The sequence below is a fragment of the Lycorma delicatula genome, chromosome 4 (genome assembly GCF_047948215.1).
Source record: "Lycorma delicatula isolate Av1 chromosome 4, ASM4794821v1, whole genome shotgun sequence".
NCBI classification, from domain to species: domain Eukaryota; kingdom Metazoa; phylum Arthropoda; class Insecta; order Hemiptera; family Fulgoridae; genus Lycorma; species Lycorma delicatula.
In genome coordinates, this window is record NC_134458.1 from 58836617 (window position 1) to 58864261 (window position 27645).

At 29.8% G+C, this 27645-nt stretch overlaps 1 protein-coding gene across 6 annotated transcripts in view; it reads left to right on the forward strand.

Annotated features, from left to right (window-relative positions):
* Positions 1-27645, forward strand: part of Cerk (Ceramide kinase) — a 65489-nt gene that overhangs the window by 17146 nt on the left and 20698 nt on the right. For 2 of the 6 annotated variants that reach the window (XM_075363034.1, XM_075363035.1), the window contains exons 2-5: positions 378-529; positions 15949-16266; positions 19216-19632; positions 27062-27214. In XM_075363034.1, the coding sequence (XP_075219149.1) occupies positions 397-529; positions 15949-16266; positions 19216-19632; positions 27062-27214 (1021 nt within the window). In that variant the 5' untranslated portion in view covers positions 378-396. Of the gene's footprint in view, positions 1-139; positions 530-13764; positions 13906-15948; positions 16267-19215; positions 19633-27061; positions 27215-27645 lie in introns of those variants that run through there. The other 4 variants (XM_075363038.1, XM_075363036.1, XM_075363037.1 and 1 more) reach the window with 4 other exon arrangements.

Genomic DNA, 27645 nt, shown 5'->3' on the forward strand with positions numbered 1-27645 from the left:
ACTAAATTATATATTATATAATTAAAAAATTCATCAAATGTACATTTAATGTTTTCGTATTCTAAATGAAAACAAAGTGAAATTTTGGTCGTCAATTCGAGATTTTATTATTACCATTTTTAAGTTGTCAGTTTTGACGCAGTAATTTTTACATGTGTCATCAGCTGATGTTTGGTTATTAGTGGTACGAAATTTTAATGTTTTCGTTAATATGTCAGTCAGTTACTGTGTTTCGTCGAAAGGCAAGCGATGTGTTATCGCTAGTCTGTACTGTTACTCGTCGATGGAGTTGAAGTTGCATGTGAGGCTTTCAGTGTTTGCAATGAAATTCAACTTATCAGCATATGTATAACCTTATTCTGTTTAATTCTTGAAAGGTAACTGTGCCTATGGAAAATGACAGAGGCTTGTTTAGATGGTGATGTTTGGGACACTGTTTTACTTAGTACTTTTGTCATACAGAAGAAAAAGTTTAAGGTCCTCTTCAATCAAGGTACATTGATTTGGGAAAATGAAGCTCCACCATACAGTGAGTATAATATTAAATTTATTTTACAAATTTATGTTATTTACTTTAAAAATGTGGAATCAAGTGAAGTTTATGCAGCAAATATTTAGGACTGATAATAGGGCTGTGTTGTTAAGTTTCAAAGGGTATTGTCAGTCCTTAGCAAAGAGACTATCAACCTTTAGTTACATTCCTGTTGTAAATCTGTATGTCTTAACAATGGTTTTATGGAATTTTATATGAAGGGAATGCATTATGATTTTTTCTTCTAATTTGAATAGATTTGTGTTAATCCATCATGTTGCTGTGAAAGTTTTCATTGGCATATGATTTCATAGAAATATTTTCAATAAAATTAGAATGTTCATTGTGACATTCAGTTAAATATATAAAGCAAAAGTTTAGTTATTGGCAGAATTATAGTATTTTCATTTAGGAAGCTGACTTAAATTTTCTAACTCTCGCAAAGGATGACTATTTTCTAATTTCTAAATTGTAATATGTTTTTAGGAATGTTATTTTTCTGTTGGTAGTAGTGGAGATAGCAATTAGTAATTCAAGAACTGTCAATTTGTTAAATTAATTATCACACTGGAATTTTCCCATTGCCTTGCTAATTATATTAAGGAAAGGGAATCATAATTTGGAGTAAATACTAAGTTATAAGTTAAAGTTTTGTGGTAGATAAAAATGTTTAAAGTTAAGTGCACAGTTATTTATTATATTACTTTCACATATGAGTTGAAATCTGTATTATTTTTTATTCTTAAATGGAAATTATATTTCAGATCTTAGACTTGATTGAAAAACATGCCTATACAGCAGATGAATTTATTAGTTAGGTTATATTTCATAGTAATAGTGTACCATATTGTACACATTCAGTTTAATGATGAAGATTACAACATTTAAGTAAATAATGAAATTAATCAATTATATTATTCAACAAATAACCACATAACAGGACGAAGTTTCAGAGAATTAATGCATTAATTCATGAAAGTATGAGAAATTACATTGTGGTGAAGACAATAGGAAAGTACTACATTTTCCTTGTTATTCTAACATTGTCATATTTTCTAATTAGTCAGTGTGGTGTCACAGTGATTCTGTTAGGTTTAATACAATTTGTTTTCCTCATACAGTGCAATTTTTTAGTAAAGCCTAAAAAAAAACTGACTCATGTTTTATATCCTTTTGTGTGATAATTTACTAGAAATGCACTAGAGAGCATTTTTATTAATTTGAGATACTGTATGTCTATATGTGTATTATAGGCATTCATATGAAATGTTACAGAAATATTTATATGTAATCGAACTGTTTGTCTTGCACTGGATGCTTTTAATGTTTAAAATGCATCTAATAGTAAGGTGGAGAGATGTAAATATTTTTGAGGCTGGAGTGAAATGTAGACTTTCCCATGTGGGGAGAAATAATAAAATTTATGAAAAGTTAGAGGAGATGAACTCAAAAATACAATTAACTATTAATATAAACCTTTTTGTAAATTCTTTTTATATTTTTTATTTTTATTCTAAGTTATTTCATGTTTTCAGATTTAATTTTATGTACTATTTTCTTTTGCAAACAAAAAAAAAACTGTTAAAAAGCTAATATATCAATCTTTAGATGTTCCCAAATACACATTTTGTGCATTGATAATTGTAAATACTATTTTTTGACAGTCATTCAGGTAGCAATTGATTTTTTTATAATTCAGTGTATGGGAAGTAGTAAATATTTTATAATTTTGTGTGAAAATGCAATCATTAGGAAAAGTTTTTCCTCTTAAGTATAAAAACTATCAGTTAAATTGCTTTATATGTTGCATAGTAAAATAAATAGTACTGTAAAAATTCTGACAACAGAAAAGGTACTCCCATAATTTATAATGTTATTATCAATTATTTTACAATATGCCTGAGAAGTCTCTCTATGTTTCCTGTTATTAGTAGTGAGGGTACCTGCAGCTTGTTACATCACTAGATCTCTGAACCAGGGTTTGATGCTAATTAGTACTTGGCACCAGAATGGTGGATGGAAGACAGTATCAAGGCTATATCTATATGTTTGTATCTATACCTGCACGTTGTTACATTAACATTTCAAATATAAAAATATTCTTCTTTTATAACCTAAAACACAACAAAGAACACTTCTCAGAAATAGTAAACATACTATGTGATTTAGTGATCACATGAATAAAAAATAAAAATACCTGATTATGCAATTTTGCATTATGTTAAAGTAAAGGCTTTAATATAAGCAATTATATTAAAGAATAACATTTATCCGGGACCTTGAACAGCTCACCTTCAAAACGATATGACAAGCATTAATAATTAGCATCGTGACATTAAAAAATAACTGTAAATGTCACTTTAAAAGATCTTTACTTTATTCTGTTATAAACATAAATTGTTTACATTAAATTAAAGATGTGAGAGATATAAACGTTTTATGTACCATGTTCCCTGACATACGAGGGTGAATCAAATATAAACGGTAATCTTTTTTTATAAAATTTATTGATTAATGATATACACAATTCATACCGTCATCATTTCTCTATATAGTCTCCTGCACGATCTACTCACTTTTGCCACCAATTTGGAAGCTTGAATATTCCTTGTTCATAAAAGGTTTGAGGACGAATCATCAACCAGTTGCGGATGTGCTCCTCGACGTCTTCATTGTTTTTGAATTGTTCCTCTCAAGCGATTTTTTCAAGGGCACAAACAAAAAATTGTTACAAGGGGATAAATCTGGACTGTAGGGAGGAGGGTCAAGGGTTTTCCAGTGCATTTATTCCAATTTATCCCTTGTCAAAATTGCTGTGTGAGGCCTACCATTGTCATGGAGAAGGATGACATCTCTGATGGGCATATCCCGTCTTTTGTTTCGGTAGGTGGCTGTAGTTGACTGTAGCAGCTGGCAATAGTAAGCCGCATTCATTGTTCGTTGATTGTGGAGAAAATCAATGAGTAAAACTCTTCTTGAGTAAAATAAAAAATCATTGCAAGAACCTTGCTGGCTGATAGACGGGTTTAGGCCTTCACTGGCCAACCCTCATCTTTCCTTCACCACTCCATACTCGCCATTTTTTACTCTGGAGTTTATTGATGGACCCATGTCACATCACATGTGATGATACGCCTAAAAGAATCGTCCTCTTCTTGCCGAAATCGATTCAGAAGTCTCACTGATTTCCAACCTTACCTGTTTTTGATTTTCGGTCAACAACCTCGAAACCGATTGAGCACTAATTTTTCAAAAGCCAAGGTGATCATCCCAACCCCTGTAGGGGAAGACACCCAACTTGTGACAATTCTGGTTGCCACACCAACCCCCTTGTTCCTAGCCCTGATGGGCTTCAATGGAGGTCGTCTTTTGACCCTCTAGCTTTTTACATCTCACAGTAATAAGCCAGGCCTCATTGAGATGCCACCAATGTAAATGCCTCGGTAGACATCTACATCAGTGAATTATGTCTCAGCCTTTGCCTTCGCTGTAGGCTTCTTTCAGACATCTTGCCTGTTCTACAGTCTTACTTTATTGCTCTCTGAACTAGCTAACCAAGTTCACAGAAGCATGAACCCCATGCCTAGTTCTTCATTATAATAAGCTGTTTGTGAGTAAATTTCTCTTAAAATTCAAGGCAAATTCAGTATATAACATACCACAAAAAATGATGCTCTCAACAACAGAATTTATTCCTAGTTCCCTTAGTAAACTCAACTTTATAGTTCAAACCCCTAGTTTGATTAACTACAGATTCCGGTCTGGTCTACCAGGAAGAGGAGTACAGATCTTCTACTCCCACTCAGCTCCATCGCAGAGTCCTGTGTGACATTTACTTTATCATATAAAACTACCGTTGTTGAGCTGGTGCTACACCTCATGGCTGCATGGGAAGTCAAGGTGGTCATTTCAATTCCCCCCCGAGGAAGAAGAACACCTGCCTTGTGACATTTCTGGTTGCCACACCACTCCCTCGGTTCCTAGCCAAGGTGATCAGTGATAATGGGTTGAACACTCCCATAGCTGATACCCACTTCTGACATGATTTCTTCAACAGTGAACTGGCGATCACCTTTGATAAGCTCTCGAATTACATTGATGTTAACTGTGAGACTTGACCTTGGGGATCGATCATGACTTTCGTTTTCTATTTTCTCGCCCACCCTTAAGTTGTCTGGCCTATGTATACACTCGGTTCTGGCACAGTGAAGCATCCCCAAACTGTACCTTTAAACGAGTTAAAATTTCCATGGGTTTAAAGTCTTCATTAGTTAAAAATATTATGATTATGCATTGTGCTACTAACGACAGAACCTCTTGCTCACTCATGGCTGTACTGACAACAGAACAGAGCAGAGGAGCTAACCAAGCTAGTTCTCCCTCTCTAACACACCGAACATTAGGACCCCACTCTTCCATCCAGCTTGGAACTGCTTGCTGCGTAGAATAGCAAAATTACCGTTTAAATTTGATTCACCCTTGTACATTTGTTTATGAGCATGGTGACTTCTTGAACTTGCTGTAATAAAGGTATTCAAAAAATAGGATTACTACAGATTCCATTAATCTTTCATATGGTAGAGGCGAGTTGAATACAGTTTGGTGACGGTATTGAATACGGTTTATTTTTAAGGTATTAACTCCTAAGATCATTAGCCAAAAATTTCCAATATTGTGCTGTTATTTAATCGAGTGAAAATTGCATCCAGCATTATCTAATTTTGGAGTTCTATGGGAAGTGGATCAACACAGCTTTACCTAACATTTTCTCTCTATTTTGTTTTTTTATTTTCAATGTTCCACATTGAGAAGTTTCATATCTTGCAGAATCATCAGATCATTAGGTGGTTACCACCTCGCCTTGGACCATTAAACTGTTACTATGTTAGTAATGTATAAAAAATTGCTTTATGAAATCAATCTAAAAGAACAAAATTTAATTTATTAATCTTCAGATTGGGATAGTGAACGTTTTAAAGCAGAATTCAGGATTTGAATATAATTTATTTTTTATAGAATTTTTAAAAAGTTAGCCATCTAGTTAATGTTAATAAACTTTTTATCTTCTCTTTACTATTACCTTTTAGCCCTTTTTGTTGCATATGAGTTCACTGCTACTGTATTTGTGGACTTTATAAATCACTTTCTTTGAGCTGTACTTTGGCTGTTGGAGGAGTATATTTTAAAAATCAATGGCCTGTAGAGTTCTGACAGTTTTTCTTCTTTATTAACATTGTCGTATAATACTTAAGTTGATGAATGGTCTTCTTTTGCAAGCCTAAGAAAATGTCCAGGAGTTTCTTACAAGTATATAAAATTTACTGTTTCTGACAAACACTGCAAACAGAAATTTATATGTGCAATGGTAATTTGTTTACAGTGAGAACTGCTATGTCTCTGACTTTGACAAGCAATTAATTTGGAACTCAAATTTTCTCACCTTCATTATATTTTCTCTGTAATCAGAGTTATGTTAATCACAGTTACGTTATCAGTGGGTGTAAGATCATCTTTCTATCCTTCATTTATATTCTTTTTTTTATTCAGTTCCTTCATACTGATCAAGAGCTATCAAAATTCTTCCTGAACTTGGGAGTGAATGTAAGATTAAAAGTATGAATTTTTGAAATAAAAATCTGGACCAGTTTGATAAATAAAACATTTCAGAATATTTTCAATTGCAAAGGTGAAAACGGGGAATGTATGATGGATATGAATTGGGTTTCATTTACCATGCCATGTGTTTTTATATTTAAAATATCAGGACTGTTGTGAATGTTTTGTTTTCTAATTATGTTTATCATAAATAAATATACTCTTACTTAAAAAAACAGCTCCAACTTCATTAACAAAATAGAAGATATACCTTGTAATTCAATGTTTAACATCATTGACATAACAAAATTATACATTAACATTTCAAATATAAAAATACTTTCCTTTTACAACTTAAAACACAACAAAGAAAACTTTACAGAAATAATAAACATACTAAAAATTAAGAAACAAAATTACATTACATTTAGAAACCGATTGTAATGTAAAATGTAATGGCCTGCCTGTGGATTCTGCTATTTCCAGCATTCTAGCTGAAATCTTTGTACAATGCATCTAATAAATTATACAGAAAATTAGCAATGACAGGCATCCTCATTCACTATCTCAAATCACCTGACCGTATAAACTATTTGCTTTTAGAAAAATGATTCTAAGACTGTTCTAAACATCTGTGCCACTTGAGATCACATAGAAGAATTTAAGGTTATAAAATACAAAGCATGTGTATGAATGGATGTATCAGCACCCGGATCAACACACTTGTACAGAGAATAAATGAAAATAAATACATCAAATTAACATGTGAAAAATGACTGAGAAAGTAGCTAAAAAAAATCTGTATACATTTTAACCTTCAGAACGACAAAAAAAGAAGATGGAAAAATATTTTTCAATCCATTATTTTCATTTATAGTCTTATAAATTAATTGGTGTTTTTAAGTTCTTTTTTTCCTATAATAATGTTATTACAAGTAATGAGTGCTTTTTTTTTTAGAGTGATAGAACGTTTGATAGGGATAGCTGTCATTGTTTTGTTTTGATGATATTTTGTTTTGTCATATCAGATCAGTGAGCATTGGCAAATATGATCATGGAAAGAGTGTTGCCGCAACAATGTTTACAAATTGTGGAAATATATTTCCAAAAATCAGTCTGTTTGTCAAATGTATAGAGCACTTAGTAATTTTTATGGTGCTCATATTCTTCCATCACAGCAACTTATTCGTTGAACTATTGATAATTTTCTAACAACATTTACTCTGCTCGATGCAAAACCAACAACAAGACAAAGAACTGTACGAACAGAAGAAAATATCGATGCTGTCAGTGACAGTGTTGAAGAATTACCAAATGTGTCTATTTGTTGCTGTTCTCAACAACTTGGACTTGGTCCATCAATTACATGGAAAATTTTGTATAAAGATCTTGGTTTACACCCATGCAAGATGCAATTGGTGCAAGAACTGAAGCTGCAAAACCATAATAAGCGTCGTTTGGTAAATGATACCTAAATCAATTGGAAACTGATCCACTTTTTTATCGAAAAATTTTTTAGTGACGAAGCTCATTTCTGGTTAAATGGCTATGTCAACAAGCACCATTGCCATATATGGAGTAAGACCAATCCTCAGGAAATTTACAAGGCTCCATTGCATTTTGAAAACTGCACTGTGTGGTGTGGGTTACATACTGGAAGTGTTGTCCATCCTTATTTCTTTAAAAAATGAAGCTGGAGCACGTCTTACTGTCAATGGTGATCGTTACAGATCAATGATCGGTGATAATTTGTTTCCAAATTTGCATGACATTGACCTGCAACAGTTTTGGTTTCAACAAGATTGTGCCACATCTCATACTGTTACCGAAACAATCGATTTAGTGAAAGAACAATTTAGCAACAAAATTATTTCATGAAATGGTCCTGTGAATTAGCCTCCAAGATCATGTGACCTAATGCCACTGGATTATTTTTTTTGGGGGATATGTAAATTCTCTGGTTTATGCTGATAAGTCAGCAACAATTGATGCTTTGGAAACCAACATAACTCTTGTTATTAACATGAAATATGTTCCCAGTTACTTGAAAAAGTGGTTCAAAATTGGACTGATGAAATCCGGTTCCTCAAAGCTAGTGATGCCGGACATATGCCGGAAATTATTTTCAAAAATTAAATGTTGGAAAGTTATCCTTCAAATAAAAACAAAATTGGCTTCAAACTTATTTTTTTATGTGTTTTATTTCAATTCAAAGTTTTGTCACTCTAAAAAAAAACACCTTTTACATGATTCTGTAAAACTGAAACCATGCATTTCAAAACCATTCAAATAAGGGGATTTATGTAATTTCAATTTATATAATGTAGATTCATATATAGTATATCCGAGAACAAATATATACCCCTAGACCATTCGTTCTCAAAGTGGGCGATAACCCCCTTGTGGGCTCTGAAGGCCTTCAGAGAGGGCCGTAAAAGGCCCACAGAAAATTGGGGCCCTTCAGGTGGTCTAGGAAGTGATGGCTGATTAAATAAATGGCAAAAATGATGTTTTCCGGATATTTCAAACTAAAATTAAATACCTACAACTTGAACTTGATTAAAACAAAAAATGTTGTTCTGCTTTGGTAGTCAAACTACTATTACACATGAGAAATATTGGCAGACGTGAATTTAATAACTTCCGTAATTTATCAGCAGTATTCTTCAACAACTTGCTTGTTTACTGCCAACACTTGGAGAACCTCCACGGTGATTTCAAAGAACAATTGCTGGACATTTTAGATATGGACATGTTAGACTGGGTGTTGGATCTTTTTCCAGATTTCAACACAGCAGTATCATCCCAGTTAGAAAAACAACTTATAGAACTGACAACAAACAAAGAAATAAAAATAAAATTCAAGATTGTCTACCAAGAATTTTGGCTGTGAAAGCTAATCCTGTAACTCTACCCTGGATTATGGTCGATTGTTCAGCGATTTCTGATAGCATTCCCATCGTAATTGTCTGAACATGGATTTAGTGCTATAGCAACGTTGCTAACCAAAACGAGAAATCAACTGCGTGTTACCCAACGTGGCGACTTACAGCTGTTTTTAAGTAAATTCAAGCCTGATATTAACAAACTCGTTAAAGCACGATTCAGCCTTCACATTAATGTAAGTGTAATTTTTTAATTGAAAGCTTTGTTTTAATTATTGTATTGTTCTATTGATTATGTTACCACTATTGTTGTTAAATAACTATATACATACAATTGTAACATTTTTTTGAAAGCACTTTTAATAAAAATACTTGCAGAAATGATTAAATATGCGTTATAATTGCTCTCATTTAAAATGTGTTTCAACTCAGAAGTAGGATATGCCACGTTTAAAAACAGCAATTGCAATTATTATTTTTAACAGATGATAAGTTTAAAAATTTTAGGGGCACTAGAAAGGTTTTGATTCTCATTGTGGGCGGTGGGCAAAAAAGTTTGAGAATCAATGCCCTATACAAAAATATATGCTGGGGACTTAACACATGTTGAACATTTATGTATGTTAAAACATACATACATACATGGTGTTTTTTTATCTCATGAAGTTGAAGTATTAACCATCTTTTTCATATTCACAAATAAGAATCACCATTGTTTTTAGAAATCCTGCTAATAAAGCACGGCTTTAACACGCTGTTCCCTGTCTCCATCTGATAATCCATTCATTCATAAAAGTTGGTTGAAATGATTTCATATTTAAGCCTTTTTTTAATGTATTATACATTGTTGACCACGGTATACTAAGTTCAGCCTTGTGAATAGATTTAATTGGAGACTGTTCAATCAAATTCAACACTGGCAACACATATTTGCACATGCATTTTTTTTTATCCAGCATAAATCCTGTCTTTAATACTGCCAGAACCAAATGCAAATTTCTTCTGATCAACCATTGTTGCTTCACTAGGTGTATCCTTGTTAAAGTATTTATAAAATGCTTTATTATTTGTGGCATTGTTTCCCCCATGTGTAGTTTGAACACCCAAACAAATGTCACCAACTACTCTTAAACATTGTGACTGTCTGCTTATGTAAACCATGGCTTTAAAACCGAAAGAAGAGAGTAAGCGTCCTGTGGAATTTGAGAACAGGGATGCTAACTGCAGTAAAGAAATTATTTTGTAGGAATTGAATATATGTGACTTCCAAAACAGCAAAATGTTAATTGGATGGAGAGGTAACAGGGACTTCTTGAACAATTGTGTATGATGATTTTGGGCATATTTTTTTAATTAGTTGTTATTTATTTATAAGCAATGTGTGTTCACATCTTGAAGTTTAATTTAAAATAAATATTATGATTTGATTAAGCATTCAGTAAATCTGGAATCATAATTACAGTGATTTATTAAAAAATAACTAATCTGTAGAAAGAACTTGTAATTTTGTTCAGAATTGTACATTTTTAAATTAATGTAAACAATTTGTTTTTGTAATATAATAAAGTAAAGGCTTTTAAATAATATTTAAGTTTATTCTTGAATGAATTAAAAAGTAACCAAAAAATAACCCCCCCCCCAAAAAAAAAAAAAACATTTTTTGGGGTAAATGGTTAGTACTTGCCTTACCATTTCAGAGGTGAACAGTTTGAGGCCAAGGCTAAATAATTATATTTTACTGTGGTGGTTCCATGGCACTGTCTTCTAGCCATCATTTTGTTGCCAGGTACTAGTTATCAAATCCTGGTTTAGAGATCTAGACGTGTAACAAGCTATAGGTGTGTCCTCACTACACAAATAAGGGACACAGCTGCTGGGATGCCCTGAATCATCAAAGCTGAACTAGATATCCAGAGATTTTTTAGAACATCACATAAATTAATTGATCAATTTCTTTTTAATATGGCTGCATTAATTTGGTTTATTATTTGTTATCAGTGATCCTACCATTTACCTGACATTAGCTGTATTACTTATAATTATGTTTTGATCTGAATAAAGTATTTATTTTATATAAGTTAGATAATAAATCAAAGAATTGTGTTTGTGTGGAGTTTAACCAGTTACCTTAAATTCTTTTCTATTTAGTTTGATTTTAAAGTTTATTAATGTAATTCTTTTTAACGCCTTTTCAAAATAATTTTGCAAAGACCCTGAAGGAAGAATATTTCTTAAATTACAAATTGCTCATAAATGCTATCTTAAATATGTTTAATGATATTAACGACAAATGATTGTTTTATTTTAAACATTTAAAATAATTGTTTAAACATTTTATTATATATCCATTGAGATTTTAGTTTATTAGTTTTTAATATATTTATTTGATGTTTTTTAATTTATAATTCTTATTTATTTGTAGAAAAGAAGTAATAAAAATAATTTAAAAAAAAAACAAATCAGTCTGACTTCAGTTACATGAAAATTATTATAAATTCATTCAGTAGTTACAATTGCCAAACCATTGGAACCATTCTTATTGATACCAGAATTTTTGTCAAAACACTTTTAACATTTTAGTGCTTACACACCCTTCCAATTTCTTACAATTATGGATGTAACTTCATTATCAGTTGAAGTGTAATAGAAAATTAGATTCCTATGTGTTTTTTTTCGTAAAAAAAAATGTAAATGACAGAAAAAAAAACCTCAAATATATATCAATATTATTATTTTCTTTTAATATAAAATAATTTTTGTTTATAAGTAAAAATAATTTACTTTGGGATCAAACATTTTTAAAAGAGAAAAATGTTGAATTATAAAATGTATAAATTAAACTATTTAAAAACACAGACTGTGGTCATGGTATAAGTAAATGCTCCCAATTGGTATAGTAAAGCCCCCTATTGGTATTGCTATTGGTATAGTAAATGCATATTTACTATAAGTCATTACCTCCCATGAGAACGTGGCTGAATGGTTTTTTATAGTTCACATCCCACACAATTCTGTTGACGGGGAAGGTTTTTTCTTTAGGTAGCCTGAAGCTATTGGCTGTTTATGGAGGAAAATAGATTTTTGTTACAACATATATTTAAGAAGTTGGTTTGATGCAATTAATTAGTAACATGTTACTTTCATCCTGTGTAAAGATGTCCTATTCTCCTAGGGAATTGCAGCTGAATGTTTGTTGCTGCCTGATGAGAAAAGCTATTTCCATGAAATCAGATTATTTAATAAAGAATCAGAATTTACTACCGTATTGCCTACATATTGGGCCAGTGGTGACATACTCAATGGTGGTATTTATATATTTGGTTAGATTAAAATAACTACTTAGAATGGTTCAGATTATTAAGTTTTCTTTCAAAATTAGTTAATGAAGGATTATTTTTTGAGTATAATGTAAGGATATTTGATTTTGTGATAAAAAAAAAGTGTATTTGCTCTTGTGCAGTGTAAGCATTCCAACATTGATCCGGGCAAAGCTGTGTCTAATTGTTCTATTGTTTAAAACAATAGAGCTCTGTAATTGGGATTTTAGTCTGAAAACTGCATATTAGCATTTTAGGAGTGTACTATTGCTTTACAGAAGGATTTATAACATTATTAAAGCTTGGTTTTCAAAAATATTTTGCCGTTTTAACAAAAATACTAGTTATCTTTTTTTATGAAACTTAGCTGGTTGTAAGATATATAAATCTAAGTTTTTTATGCTTTTTAGATTTTCTTACTACAATTGTAATAGGTTAATTTTATTTTATGAATGGAAGTTGATAGAATATTTGATGTTTAGTTTGATTGCAGTAATCATGAATTTCTGTCAACTGTTTTCAGTTTTCAAAATCATTATGAAACGTATATTTTAGGAGTGGACTTTTGCATTGAACAAAGTTAAATAACAAATATATTGAAACTCCCCAGTCCTCCGATTATTTTCTTCTTTCTGTATAACTCCTCCACTGGCTTGCACTAACAACTTATCAGTTCTACAAATCCGCACACTGTGGATCAAGTGGGGAAACTATATACACATATCACTTACAGACCCCCTAAAAGTGGGAAGAAGGAAAAGAGTGACTTTTAAGAAAGAATGATCAATCATCCATGGAGAGATTCTGTAGCATGAGACAAGTGACTCCATCTAGAGAATGATTCAAGATCCAGTTCTAAGCAGTAGGCACCCTGTCCTGCTCACAAGCTGTTGGAAGATTAGGGAATTGACCTAGACATCTTTTTTATCTGAAATCGGAACAGCACATAATTGCTTAACAAGTGTAAATTGTCCACTTTAAATACATGCTGCAATAAAAATTGTTTTTCACCCAGAAATGCAAAAGCCACCTAAGTAGAGATTCAGGCTTCCTAAAGGAATAACCCAGGCCTTTCCTGGAATCGTGTAGTATGTAAAAGTAATAAACTGAAGCATCAACTGTAGAATCAGAGTTCCACTGGAAGGTAGAGGATGAACATACATAGAGATAGAATTTAATAACCGCACTAAAATAAGTAAACCAGTGTAGTTTTATACATAGTAATTCAACTAAGAATTAAAAATAGATAATTGCAAAGTATTATATTGTTACAATGAATTACAGAGTATGAACTATAATTTTTGTTTCCAGATGAAATGTTTATTTATAGTAATGGTATTGAGTATTTGATTAATCATGCAGGTGCTAAAGATCAGTTATAAATATTGTCCAGTATTATTATTATATTATTAGACTGAAATAAATTAATTTGGTGTAGAAAAGAACAACATGCAAAAATTTGCTTGTAGAAGATAATCTGGATTAGTTGTTTGCTGACAGTCAGCTGCTGGAAGTTTAATCAGACAAATAAGGCAAGCGGTTAAAGCATCCAGAGATTTGATCTTCAGAATGTTAAGTAATAATTATTTATAGTAATTGATAGTAATATAACATTAATAACCAAATGTTACTACTTCAGTAGTAGTTAGTGGTAGTAACATAATTAATAACCATTTAATGAGAGGATTATGGTATTCATAAAATTTACTTTACGTAAAAATTACAATTTTATTGATTTGTTATTAAGATAAGTCATACTATTATTATTTCAGTTGTATTCATATTCTGTACTTCATTTCAGTAGGCATATATTGATTTAATGAAAAAATGCCTAATCTAAACAAATTGAAGTAAATTTTTCTGAGTATGTAATTTCACGAGCAAAAAATTTTAATAAAGAGGCATTCGCTTCATTTCACTGAAATAATTAATAAATTACATCATTTAAGTAAGCATGTCAAAGCATTCTTCACTTCTAATGGTTTAATAAGGCATTAACCAAATTAATAAGTATGTGCATACAAAAAAAAAAATGACTTTGCTTTTTAATTAATTCTAGGTGGATTGTAGAAAGAGAGGAATTTTTATTTGGAAACTGTCGATTTTGAAAAGAATTTGAAAAACTAATAAAAGGCATTTTAGGAAAATGAGTTAAAGTACATAAAAGAGGAATTATTTATAGTCTGAAAAAATAAACTCGTTATAGTAATGGTAGCAACATATAAAGGTAATAATAACTGATTTTAGATTTTGTGAAAGTTGGAGACCTGGATTTGTCCATAGGCACCTGGTTTAATTCTTGGAAAACTTCTGTGTAGGACAAACAGTCCTCAGATAGTCTAAAAATCAAGCCTCATCTCTTTGCTAAGCTAAAAAAAAAAAACAATCTTAAAGAAATGGCCTCTATTCTGGCTATTAGAATGTGCAAGCATGTAGTTGCAGATAGAGCCAAGATGATGGCTAACAATTGCTCAGTTTCTTTGGTAAAGAAGGGGAGTGTAGAGGAATGGAATGATCATCCCCTAGAGGATAGAGGAGTCCTCTTATCAGAGTAGTCATGCCCAGGACCTTATTAATAATTAATTGAGTTTTGATAACTTGAGGTTAACAACAGTTAACAAGTTCACTGAGTCGATATTACTACAAAAGTGACGAATTTTGAATGCAAGCTATAATATAGAAAGTATATTGATATGGTAGGAATGTAATTTCTACTGTTGATTTTCTGTTTGTATCTGGAAAAACAACTTTAAGAACTTAAAAATTCTTATAAGGCTGGATTAAAGTCGATAAAAAAGTAAAGACTGATTCTTTATGGGTAGAGCAACAGTTGTAGTTTTGGGCAAAGTGGTAAATCACATCAAATTTAGGAATTTGCAAGGAGTAGCATGACTGAAGATCAAAGGATATGAAATTAGGATATTTTTTGATGATAAAATCATGTTAATCATTCTGTTATCTAAACTTGAATCTCTTGGCTTTCTTCAGGTAATGAGTGTATGTATTATTTTTGTTATCCACTTAAATAGCAGAGCCTTTAGAAATTAAAAAAATAATTGTTTTATATGGATTGTTGTAAGAAGTTGATATTATACCAGTATGCAGACCTTCTGATTTATATTTTTCAAAAGCTGCTTAGAGTGTGAAGTACGTTTAAATTAAAGAAGTTTCAATAATGTAGTGAAAATTGCCTGCAGGTGCTGAAAATAACCAGAGAAATTTTTTACTCTACACATTGATAACCATAGATTTTAGCAAAATTGTATGAACCATTTATGAGAAATTAAGCTCTGAAATTTAGTAAAATAGTACTAGCACATATCATGTGATTAGCAGTAATGTTTGCATCCAACCTAGACCAATTTAAAGGTGTGAACAGCAGTACATTTCTTAGTTTCAGTTATATTAATTTGCATGTTGTTTGTTATGTTCATGGCACTCTTTTACTTTTGTAATGTTCAATGTACAAAGAATATTATCCTAGAATTGTCTTGTATATTTTTGCAGTCTGTCGTTAATTTCATCACATTCAATCATTTTTTGTTTTCAGCTTATATTTCATCATGATTACAGAGTGATTAGACTGTTATAAATTTTGTTTTTATTAACTATGTTTTAGCCCGCCGAACCTTACCGCTACATGACATCATTGCTGTTTCTTATAATCATAATAAAAGCCATTCTTGCTGCTATCGTGAAGCTCCTGTAGTGATTGATGCCGGTGTTAGTAGTAGTAGTAGTAGTAATAGTAATAACTGTGATACAATAAATGATGTGAGTGGTAGCGGCAGCCCTGTTATTCAGCATCTCAGTTTTAATGTGCATTATGCATCGAAAGAGAAAAAAAATAAATGGTTGTACAATGTAATGTCACTAAGCCATAGTGATCCACATCTTATAAACAGATGGGTTCATACACTCAGTACTTTCATTAGCGGTGAGTGCATATGATGTTATTTACTGTTCAGTTATGTTATCTCTGTTAAATTCATGCTTTGTTTATTACATTTTTTATGGTTCATACTGTTGTCTTTGTTTGCTGTTTGTAGATGTAGATGATGGATTAATGTATAATATATTGTTATACTGAAAAGAAATTGGTGCTGCATTGATTTTCATCACTTTTTTTAGTAAATGCTAACTGTTATTGTAACAGCCAATAAGCAGCTAGTTAACCTTCTGGATTTTGTTTTCACATAAGTTAAAAGCGTTTAAATTATATAATTTATTCTGAAATTTTCTGTGTACGTGGTTTTAAAGATTAATAATTCTACAAACTTATATACACATGCAAATTGTTTATTACTATTTAATAAGTTTTATTGCACGGTAAGAGTTGCTGGTTATTAAGAAGAGCGTATAAAAAAATTTGAAAGTTACCTTTTTCTACACCTGTACGGTTCTGGCTATATTTCAGTATGTTTCAAAACACTTTAATCAGCAGATCTCGTGAAAGGCTGCATGTATTTCACATTTATTTGTTTATTTATGCATTTATTTCACATTTTTACTATTCAAGTACATGCAATCTGTTGCGATACAATGTTTGCTTTGGCAATCTTTCCAAAAATGAATGTAGTGGATTCAAATGTGGTGTTTAAGAGATCAAAGTTCCCAGATTTGACTTCCGGGAAGTCCAACCCGCACTCCAACTTTTTCACTGTGCTTTAAAAATTCATTCAAACCGTAAGGTATATTATAAATAATTTTAATATTATTTAGATTATATTTATTAATACATATTTAGATTATTATATGCTGACCTCAATGGGTTAATGGTAGTGTCTCAATTGTTTATCTGGAAGGTTCTGGGTTCAAATCCTGATCAAGCTTGTCATTTTTCATATGTTACAAAATTCCTGTTTCATATTCCCACACTGTAGCTTCAAGCTTATGTGGTAATTAATTGCCTGTAAAATTAAAAACTGAATGGATGAAATCAAGTAAGTTTCACCAATAAAATTTCTGAATCGTTCAGTGTAATTGTGTCTCTTTGCATTCTCACTGTCTTTTAATTCCGACTTTACTGTTTATAAGAAAAGCTTAAATTTTCTTATGACTCGTACTGTTTTTGTGCTGCTATGCTGGCTTATGCAGTGATTTTCATAGGCTTTGTTTAGGATTAAAATGTTCAATAGATATTTTTTCGTTTAGGCATTCTCCCACCTACTTTGGCATCTGGAATAGAGTTTGTTTGACAGAATTTTATGAAATTGCCCAAAAACTTCTTTTGAAATATATTTGTGATTTTGTCGCTTAAAAAAATACACATCAAGAAGAAAGATACAATCCTTAATTGAAAGTACCACTGACACTATTGTTACTGACAGCATTCTCTTTTGACATACATCACTTCTGTGATCAAGTGAGGTTATTAATCTGTAAAATCAAGTGCAGGATAATTTTCTGAGTCATTATACGTTTGCCTTTTATGTGATAGCCATGTTCACACAGGATTGTGGTAAGGTTCACAGTGAATGGTTTGTTAAAATAGTTCAGTTTTTAATGAAAGTTTAAGTGTTTACTGTAATTAAACTATAAACGTAAACAATGTATTTAAGTTCATTTACAGCATATGTGAATATTTTGTATTGAAAGCTATTTTTTATCAAATTGGTTTTTAAATCTTAAACGTTCACATTGTATTATAACAGAATTACAGCAGGGTAAATTTTAGAAAGCTCAGTTGGTACGAAGGATGGAGATGGATTACTGGACCAGCAATTGGCTTCTACTATCTATGACGTCCTGTTGCGATACACTGCCCCTATGCTGTTTTATTAGTGCTGACACTACTTCAGACATCCCAGGTTGAATTACTGTATATCTATGCATTTTTAATGGTTTCTAAAATCTGACCAGCAATAATAATTATTTAAAAATTATATTTCATGCCATGAAAAATTGCAGATAAATAAAACAACTGAGTATTAAAAATTATTATTCAAAAATAAATCAAATAAAAACATACAGATTAACAATGTGTATTACAGAAAAATCTTTGCTTAAAATGGTAAATAAGATTTACATACTGGCTATGACTTTTAAGTTGATATACCAGTTTCATGTAATTTTAAAGCTAATTTACAGTAACTTTAATTCACTAATTAAAAAGTGTATTGTTATTTAAATTTTTAAGTTCATATAAGCAATTATGAAGTCATGTTTCATTCCTTATTTGGGAGAGTTTTTTTAAATTAATCTATCATTTAACTCCTCTTTACCATTTGATAAAGATGGAGCTGACTATACTCTTCTGAGAAACTAAACCTGGAATAATTTAGTGAATTTAGTATGTTTTTAGTAATGATGGAAGTAGAAGTTATTAGATTTTTTAATAATGATAGATGTTTTTAATGATCGAATGGCTTAAGATTTACGTTAATGTTTTAGCTTATTACAGTGTTTTTGTAATATGCTTGAAATGTAGTTCATGATTACAGGATTTATAAATTTGGCATGTGAGACTGGAAAGTGAGTAAAAGATAATAAATTCTATAGAAATGTTTACTGGTCTTGTAGGTTTACTGGAATCTTTCAGGTGTTTACAGGGATTTTCTATTACCTAGCAAGCAGTGTATTTCATGTAAACTTTGTAGTATAAATTATTAGGAAAAAATGTGAAGTTGAAAAGAAAAATTATTACAGAATTCAGAATCCATTAAATAGAGTACACATTTATTTAATTTTTAGATTATGTCAGTCAGTAATTCTTTTGCACCTCATCATCGCATTGTTTTTTTCTTGTAATCTTGCAATATTTTAGTTTTAGTTATGAGCTTATTGAAAAGCTAAACATATAATTTATTTATCGACTTTTTATTTTAAATAAACATCTTTATTTTATCAATCCTTGATTTTGGAATGGTTTTTATGTGGATTTCAGGTTACTCACAGCGCCCAAAACGATTGCTTGCTTTTGTCAATCCATTTGGTGGTAAAAAGAGAGGAATTAAGATATACAATAACATAGTAAAACCATTATTTGACATTGCGGGTGTGGAAATTAATTTAACTATAACACAAAGAGCAAATCATGCTCGAGATGTACTCTTAACAGAATCATTGGATAATTATGACGGTGTAGTTTGTGTCGGTGGAGATGGAACATTTTCTGAAGTTATGAATGGATTAATTATAAGGACGGCAAGGGACCAAGATATTGATGTTAATGATCCGAATAGTGAACTACCAAAGCCAAAATTAAGAGTAGGAGTGATACCTGGAGGCAGTACAGACACCATTGCTTATTGTATACATGGGACCACAGATATTAAAACTGCTGTAATTCACATTATCATTGGTGAGGATTATATCATTTTAGTTTTGATTTTTTAGTGTTTAGTAAATTTTATTGTTTACATTTCTTTTTAAATTACTTTTAAAACAGATTTCCTAACAGAAGAGCTAATTTTTTTTTTACATTTGTAAAAAATGCAGAACTTTTGTAAAAATACATTTGTTCTTGAAAGTATTATAAAAAATTTGAATTGTGAAAATCTGTTTTCAGTATTGCTAAAGGAATTTTTACTTGATGCTTTCTGTTGATAAATTTCATTCTGTTTAGAACTTAGGTATAAGTTATAGTATTTTCACAGTTGGTGTTAGGAATTTTTGATTATGTCATTTGGGGCCATCTCCTCAACTAGCTGAGTGGTAATCCTTTTTGCTATAATCCAAGTTTTATATTTTATCTATGTATTTATGAAAAAGTAGACACATATGGTGATCTAAGAAGTTTCCACAGCCTCATACGTCTCTCTCTTATAACATTTCACCTACTAACATTTGCAGTATTTCATAACAGAACAGGTGGTTTTTACCAGAATATAAACTTTGAAAAACTGCAGTAAAACATTTTTGTTTTTGTACTTTATGAACAATGTTTTTAATACTAACCTTCTTGCTGAACACTTGACAAAATAATATTTTACTTTTATCGTTTTGTAAAAAGACTTATTTTCTTTTATCTATTTTTCTTCTAACTGCTACAAAAAATCTTGTTTGTTTTATGATTTTTTGTGATGACTTAAGTAAAAATTAAATTTATATATATAGTTACTGTTATGCAAATTTTTTCTATTTTATTTTATTTTATTTTTTACTATTATCTATTGTGTATTGTAAATAAAGGTTGTACTCACCAAGTGTAGCTGTAAATTTCTGCAAAGTAATAGTCTCTTACTGCTAAAAGTTAATCATTTTAACTCCATTATTTTGCATGGACTTTACACATATCACTCATAATGAAAAAAACGAAAAATGTTTTATCTTTTTTTTTTTAAACATATTGTTATTGTAATATTTGTGAAAGCTGTAAATCTCATAAACTAAAAGTTTTTGTTTATGAAATAATAAGCTTGATTAATTTATTTATCCAACTTATTTCTTGTGTACTTCGATAGATTTAATAAATGACTGGGTCTTGGGTAAGACAATAAACTGCATACCTTACAAACTCATAGTTCTGCCAAACCTTGAAATGATTCAATCTGTAAGAATAAAATTCCAACAGTAGAAGCCATATTAAGTTATTGGTTTTTGTAGATCACTGAAATTAAAGAATGCTTGTTGCAGTTTCACAGCTTACTGACAGAATTTTTTTAATTGCTCATGATAGCTCCGTAGTGGTTGATAGCACTAGAAAAATTTTTAAAAAGTTGCCATTGGGACCAGCTCATATTTAAAGGGTATTTCTGTAAAAAAAAACTATAGAGGAAAATAGAAGATTTAATTAAATGTCTTGTCCTTCAGCTCGTTCATGTTAGACAAAAAAAATTTACACTACCTTTTGATCTACTCTATATTAAGTAGGATTCATTAGATGAAGATAATCCAGTATTACGTTACCAATTTGTCTATTTAGTCATTAAATTCTATAAAAGATAAGAGTTTTTATTTTTTAGAAAATAATTTGTATTTTTTTTATTTTTGTTTCTGTTGACTTGCACATTCATTCATGAATGTGTCCAGACCACAATTGTTGGTTTTTTTTAAAGATGCATACCTATAGTTTGTTTTTAAATGTTTTAGAAATTTTTGCTTCTATTTTTTCTTAAAGATTGTTTAAGTAATATGTTAATAAATTATATTGAAGTTTTTTAAATTGGTAAAAAAAAAAAAAAAACTTGAAACACACTAACACACTACATAATCAAGTTTTTAATTTATTTATGGGACTAAAATAAAAAAAAATTACTTTTATATTTTTAAAACTTTTAAATCTATTTAGCTTTACTATCAAAAAAAGCTTGGATCATGGTTATATAAATTGTGTGTTGTCACAACATCAGTAGCGCCGAGAGAATAAAGAATGTACATCGTTAGAATGAATGTCAGTACAGGGGGGAAATGTTATGGAATGCAGTATACTTTATTTACTGAGAAAACATTTAACATTGGCCTTGTAAAGTGGCGTTTCCAAACGATGGGTGTACTCATCTTTACGATTTTGGCTCAAAATTATCAGGACAGGTCCAACTGATTTAAACAGGTTAAAGTATTACTTTTGTTAAATTAGTTAAATTATATTTCCTATATTATACTGATCAAGACAATTATATAATAATCCTGAAGTTTCTTAGATATCTGGTGTTATAAGTCTTGTTTATAAGTCAGATAAATAATTTTAATAGTAGCTGGTGGGTGTGGTATAAGGACTATTTTTTTACTGAAAAAATCAGATCTCTTTTATTGCCTTTATTATACCAAATTTTTATTTTTTATAAATCATATTTAAAATACAACAATATTAAAAGGTCTTAAATATGTATATATTTTTTTATTTTTTATTTCTTCTACTTAACAATGATAGATAAGTTAATTTCAATGATAGTGAATTTAATTGAATATTGTTTTGCCTATTCTATTTTAGATATTACTTGAACTAATCTTATACATGTATTTTCTTTCTCTTATACAACTTGAAAGTTTTATTTATTTTTTTTTATTAACATTTTTTCAATTTTATTTTTTAGTTAGGAGGTTCTCTATACAGTAAGATTTATATTATGAGTAATTTATTTGCTTGTTTTATTATGTTTTTTATTTGTTAACACTTATGGAATTTAAAGGCTCATACTTACAGTTTTATAGTAAAAATATTGAGCTTGTGTACAACAGTAGAAAATTTGTGAAAACAATTGATCATATTTAATACATGTAAACTATGGTAATATAATCTGCAGTTAATGTGGAATTTTTGTTAATGACTTGTTAAATCTATGAGTGATCATATTATCAAGAGTAATGAATACATCATTGAATTTACAGCAAATCATATTTCATAACAAAATGCAGGAGTTGATAAAAACCATGGAATTAATTAATTGAATTAAATTCATTTGAAAGTTAAGCAAAGTGATACATGTTTAAGAATTTACCTTACAGTTTAGTCAGTAGCTTTTATTATCAGCCTTTAAAAATTAAATTGATATTTAATATTTATGATTATTTTATAAAAATATGCTAGTCATCAAGAAGTTAAGTAAATAAACTTGCTTGTAAACCAGTATTAGAATTTGTGTAATGTTTCAAAACAAAATATGTTTCCAGTTTATAAAAATTAACTCAGATCATTGTTTGGTGCTAATAGATATGAATCATATTGAAGGCTATTTATATTTAATAAATTAAAATTTCTAATCTTTTCATGTGTATTTGGATATTTTCTTAAAAACAAATCAGTCATTTAATCTTAAAAAGTAATATGTACTACTCTGTATCAACTAACGTGTGTCAACTACTTGGACAACAGAACTACTTTTATGCATGGTTTGGCATACAAGAAGGGCCTCACGCTCCCATTGCCATTTGTAATAAATTACCTAATGATCTAAAATATTTTTAAATTAAATTAAAATTATAAAAAATTGTTCATCCTTGTTTATTAATGTATATTCATTTTGGTCAATCCCTTTAAAATTTTTGTTTTATGTGCGTTATTTTTTTTTATTTTCATATTTGCTATTCTTTTGATATACTTTATTTATATGTATTAATATAATCTTTAATCATGCCTTGGTTTTTTAATTTAGTATTGTGTCATGTTTTTTGATCAAGGTTCTCCCATGGTTTCTCATAACCCTTCCAGGTAAATCCTGGTGCACTTCCTTTTTTATCATTGCAGTAGTACACACTACCTGTTCCTGGCATAATCTATATTATTTATTATTTTGTACTGACCTGAATAAAATATTATTTCATTTATGTAAACTAGTTAGTTCTCAGTTTCAGATTTATCTTTTTTTTGATCGTATTTTTACATTTAATTTAACATTTTCTTATAAATTCTGTATTATTCCTTTGTAAAACTGTTTTATTCCTTGAAAAATCAGTTAAAAATTCTACAGAATGCAAGAGAAAAATAATAAGTAACTTTAACATTCCTTTGCTATCTTTCTTGTGACTGATAAAACACGTATTATGGTCACATATTTCAGCTCATGCATGTTCCATCATTAAACATTATAGTTATTAGTCTCAGTCACATATCATTAAAAACACTTAATTAAATAAAAGTAAGCATTGTATTTTTATTCGTTTTATTGTTAATATGTGATGACATCCAAGAGTGATAATTCTGATATACCTGACAATGAAACATATGTTCTGAAATGTGTGATTGTATAAACATTTCATCAAAGTAACAAGAGAAATAAAAAATATACTTAAATTTTTTTTTATTTTTTAATACAACTTGGATACCATAAACCTAAATTATTTACTAAGTAAGAGAAAAAGTAACAAATTTATATATGTGGCTTCCAAGATTAGAATAATAATGTGTAGGTTGTTATGATTTTCTCAGATGTAACTTAACATAGGTTATGATTTTGGATGCAAAAATTAAATAGAAAATAAACAGCTTATGTATGTGCAAACATTCATACTAGAGAACCATAAGACAGTGTTGGTGTTTAGTGTTTTTTCTGTAGTTTTATTAGATATTATGCTAATTAAAATAAATTAATAACAGAACGTACATTTGCACCAAAATTTTGTTTTCTCTACGTGATTGAAAATTACTAAAGCTCTATGCTCTGAATGAAAATTACTAGGTAAGAAAGATTGTAAAATGTGTCTGGCGTGAATAACCTTGACTTTTCTTAACATTTTCATTATTGTAAATATTTATATTTTTATTTTTTTTAACTAGCAGATATGTATATTTTCTTCTGAAGTAAGATTTCTTTCAACCATTTTAACTGAGTATTCAGTTTAGTATTTTTACATATTGTGCATTATTCTAAAATTGAATTATTTTTTTTTTTTTGCAATATGCCTTACTGAAAATTAGGTCAGTGGTGAAGGAATTTGAAGGAATTAACTCAGGATTTGTTTTATAATTTGATGAACTAATTAAAAAAATTATATTAAATAAATGATGTAATATAATATAACATGATATGATATAAATGATGTTCAAGAAATTAAAAAAATGATATATTTTTTGTAATCAAAAAGATTATTTTATGAAATTTCTTTAAAATTAAGCTATATTCAAATAAAAATTTACATTACAATAACCAGATAATTTCCTGTAGACTTTAAATTATTATATAGAAATTGTATAAACAGCGTTTCAAGGAAGTGCAATTCTTGAGCTAAAGTTCACCAAATACTGGTCGATTGATTAGTGGTTGAATTCGGTGTTAGTTACTGATATATGTTGAGCTGTGCATTTGTCATGCAGTTAACAAAAAATATATCAAAAGTGTCTTTATTTAACATAGATAACAAAGTTTCTTCTATATAAAAAGCCAGTTTATTATTACTGAATAAATAATAAAACAATTTTAAAGGAATTTTTGGGAATTATAAGGGAAGTTATGTAAAAAAAGGGTTTCTGTTGACAATTTAAATTTCTAAAAGAGAAAAAAAATGAAACAAAAGGTAAATGATTTCTGTGTTCCATAATGAAATAAAAAGACTACAATATTTTATTAGCTACTCTTATATCTTTTCTTCCAATAATATTGTTTATATAATAGTTCTATGTTTTATCTCTGTTTATTACAAAGTACAAGGATTGGCTCCTTGTACTTTGCTCCACTTTTCTATTATACAGCACATTTGTCTGTGTGGATGGCAGTTCCATAGGTTAAAACTGTGGAGGATGTGGGATGGCTGGTAGTATTATCGGTTGTTCCCACTGCAAACTTCTTGAAATGTATGTGCATCTATTTGGTTTTTGTTATTTTAGTGCCTAATTTCACTATTCCATATTTTGAATAATTGTAGCAGCAGTGCTGTTTTTTGCTTTCTCAGTTTCAATGCAGATGCCTTTCTTGAGAGACCGTATGATCTCCCACTACCAACCATGACGGAATGGTATTGTTATGTCAGTTCATGTTTCTACCATTCACAAGCTGTTATTGTTTATTGCTTGCGTGATTAATTGTTTTAACTTATTGAATGACATTTTTGTGTCTGTTTTGCATAATTGTGAAAAGGACATGTTTTATATCTTTTATATGTTCTTATTCTGTGTATAATATATGTTTAAATTCTAATTTAGTTCGTAGTTCCATCTTATTATCTATTTTATTATGAAGAGAAATTTCAATTTTTAGAAAGATGTTAAATGATTTATGTATGATCTGACAATATTTATATTAAATCTTGGGGAAGGGAAAATAACTGTTGCAAAGTTGTAGAAGTAATGGGTTTCCCTACTCATTTATCACAAGTAATGACTGTTCAGCTGATTGTGGTTACAGAAAACACTGAGAACTTTCGACCTTCCAATCTCCTCTAACTATTTTTTAATATCAGTGGAAATAAATAAACTTGTTTTATGAAATTTACAACTTGGAAAAATTTATGTAACAAAAGTATTTTTGGTCATATACCTACCCAGAGGATTGAAGCTTATGGTGCATCTTTCCTTTAATCTGGGTATTTTTCTAGTTGACATTTAGTTCTTGGGTTCTATATTAACGCCTGCAAAAGATGTTTATAAACCTGAATTATACTTAGCAACATTTAAGTCAAAACACACACACATAACATTTCCTTACAAACCCATAATGTTTGCTTTTTTTATGACTGATGATTCTTAATTTTACAAATTATTGTTTAGAGGTTATTTTGGTTTTTAGACTTTCATTTTATTGTATTTTCCGTTAAATATGGATAAAAAAATTTCTGCACAGTGACAATGTATTTTTTTTTAATATTAAATTACAGATAGCATGACCACCCCTCTCAATTCTTTATGTAAGTATTGATTTATTATCTTTTAGGATCTAAGTGATCAGATCAGTTTTTTTTAGTGTCATCTGCTTAACATGGAGCCACTATTATTCAGTCACTATGCTGTAAGGTAAACACACAAACTATATTATTTGTATAAATTAGTTTAACAATATTAAATATGCAAATATATTAGTTTGCGTAAGATCAGCTAAGAAATTAAGTGTTACCAGGAATGATCAGTAAATAATGGTTAACTGTGTCATTTATTTCATATTTTTGGGATCATCTAATGGTTGGCATCAAGAAGTGTACAAAAATTGTTAAAATATTTGAAGTGGCCTGTTTCAGATCGTAAAACATTCTTAAAGCTATTGGAGATTTTCCCTGTAAATGTATTTGGCAGAATTAACTCTTTGGGTCTATCAGCTTATTTGGAGCCTATTGATTAAAATTAATCCTTAAGGTCAGTGAGACAGAATATTTAAATTTAAAAAAGTGTGGTTTAACTGTTTTTGTTTGTTTTTTCTGTTTAGGCAACAGTACCGGTTTGGATGTAAGCAGTGTTCACAGTCAGACTTCATTATTATGTTTTTATGCGAGTGTGATTTCATATGGTTATCTAGGTGACATCATACGTGACAGTGATAATTTTCGGTGGATGGGGCCAAAACGATATGATTTTTCAGGTATTCATTTTTTAAAAATCTTAATTAAAATTAGAGTTTAGATCTTAACTAATAAATGAATGATGATGAATGAATCTGTTCATTAAATTCACCATATTATAAATTAGTTTTATATTGCTTAATTGCAACATTAAGTGATTGGTATTTTGGAGGTCTGCATGTTAAGTGGCATAATGAAATTGATTTTAGGTGATCTGATATGAGTTACTCCTAAAAATGGCATTACCATTACCAGGAGTAATGAGCTTCCTATTCTATGCTTACTAGAAAGCAAAAGATGAAAGATGAGCTTCCTATTCTATGCTTATTAGAAAAAAAGAGGCATGAAGCATTTTCCCATTGACTTCTTCACTGATAAAAATATATTGTTGCGCATCAGTAAGTCATGCCCACTGAAATGCAGGTAATATTCAACCCTACAGGTGACACCT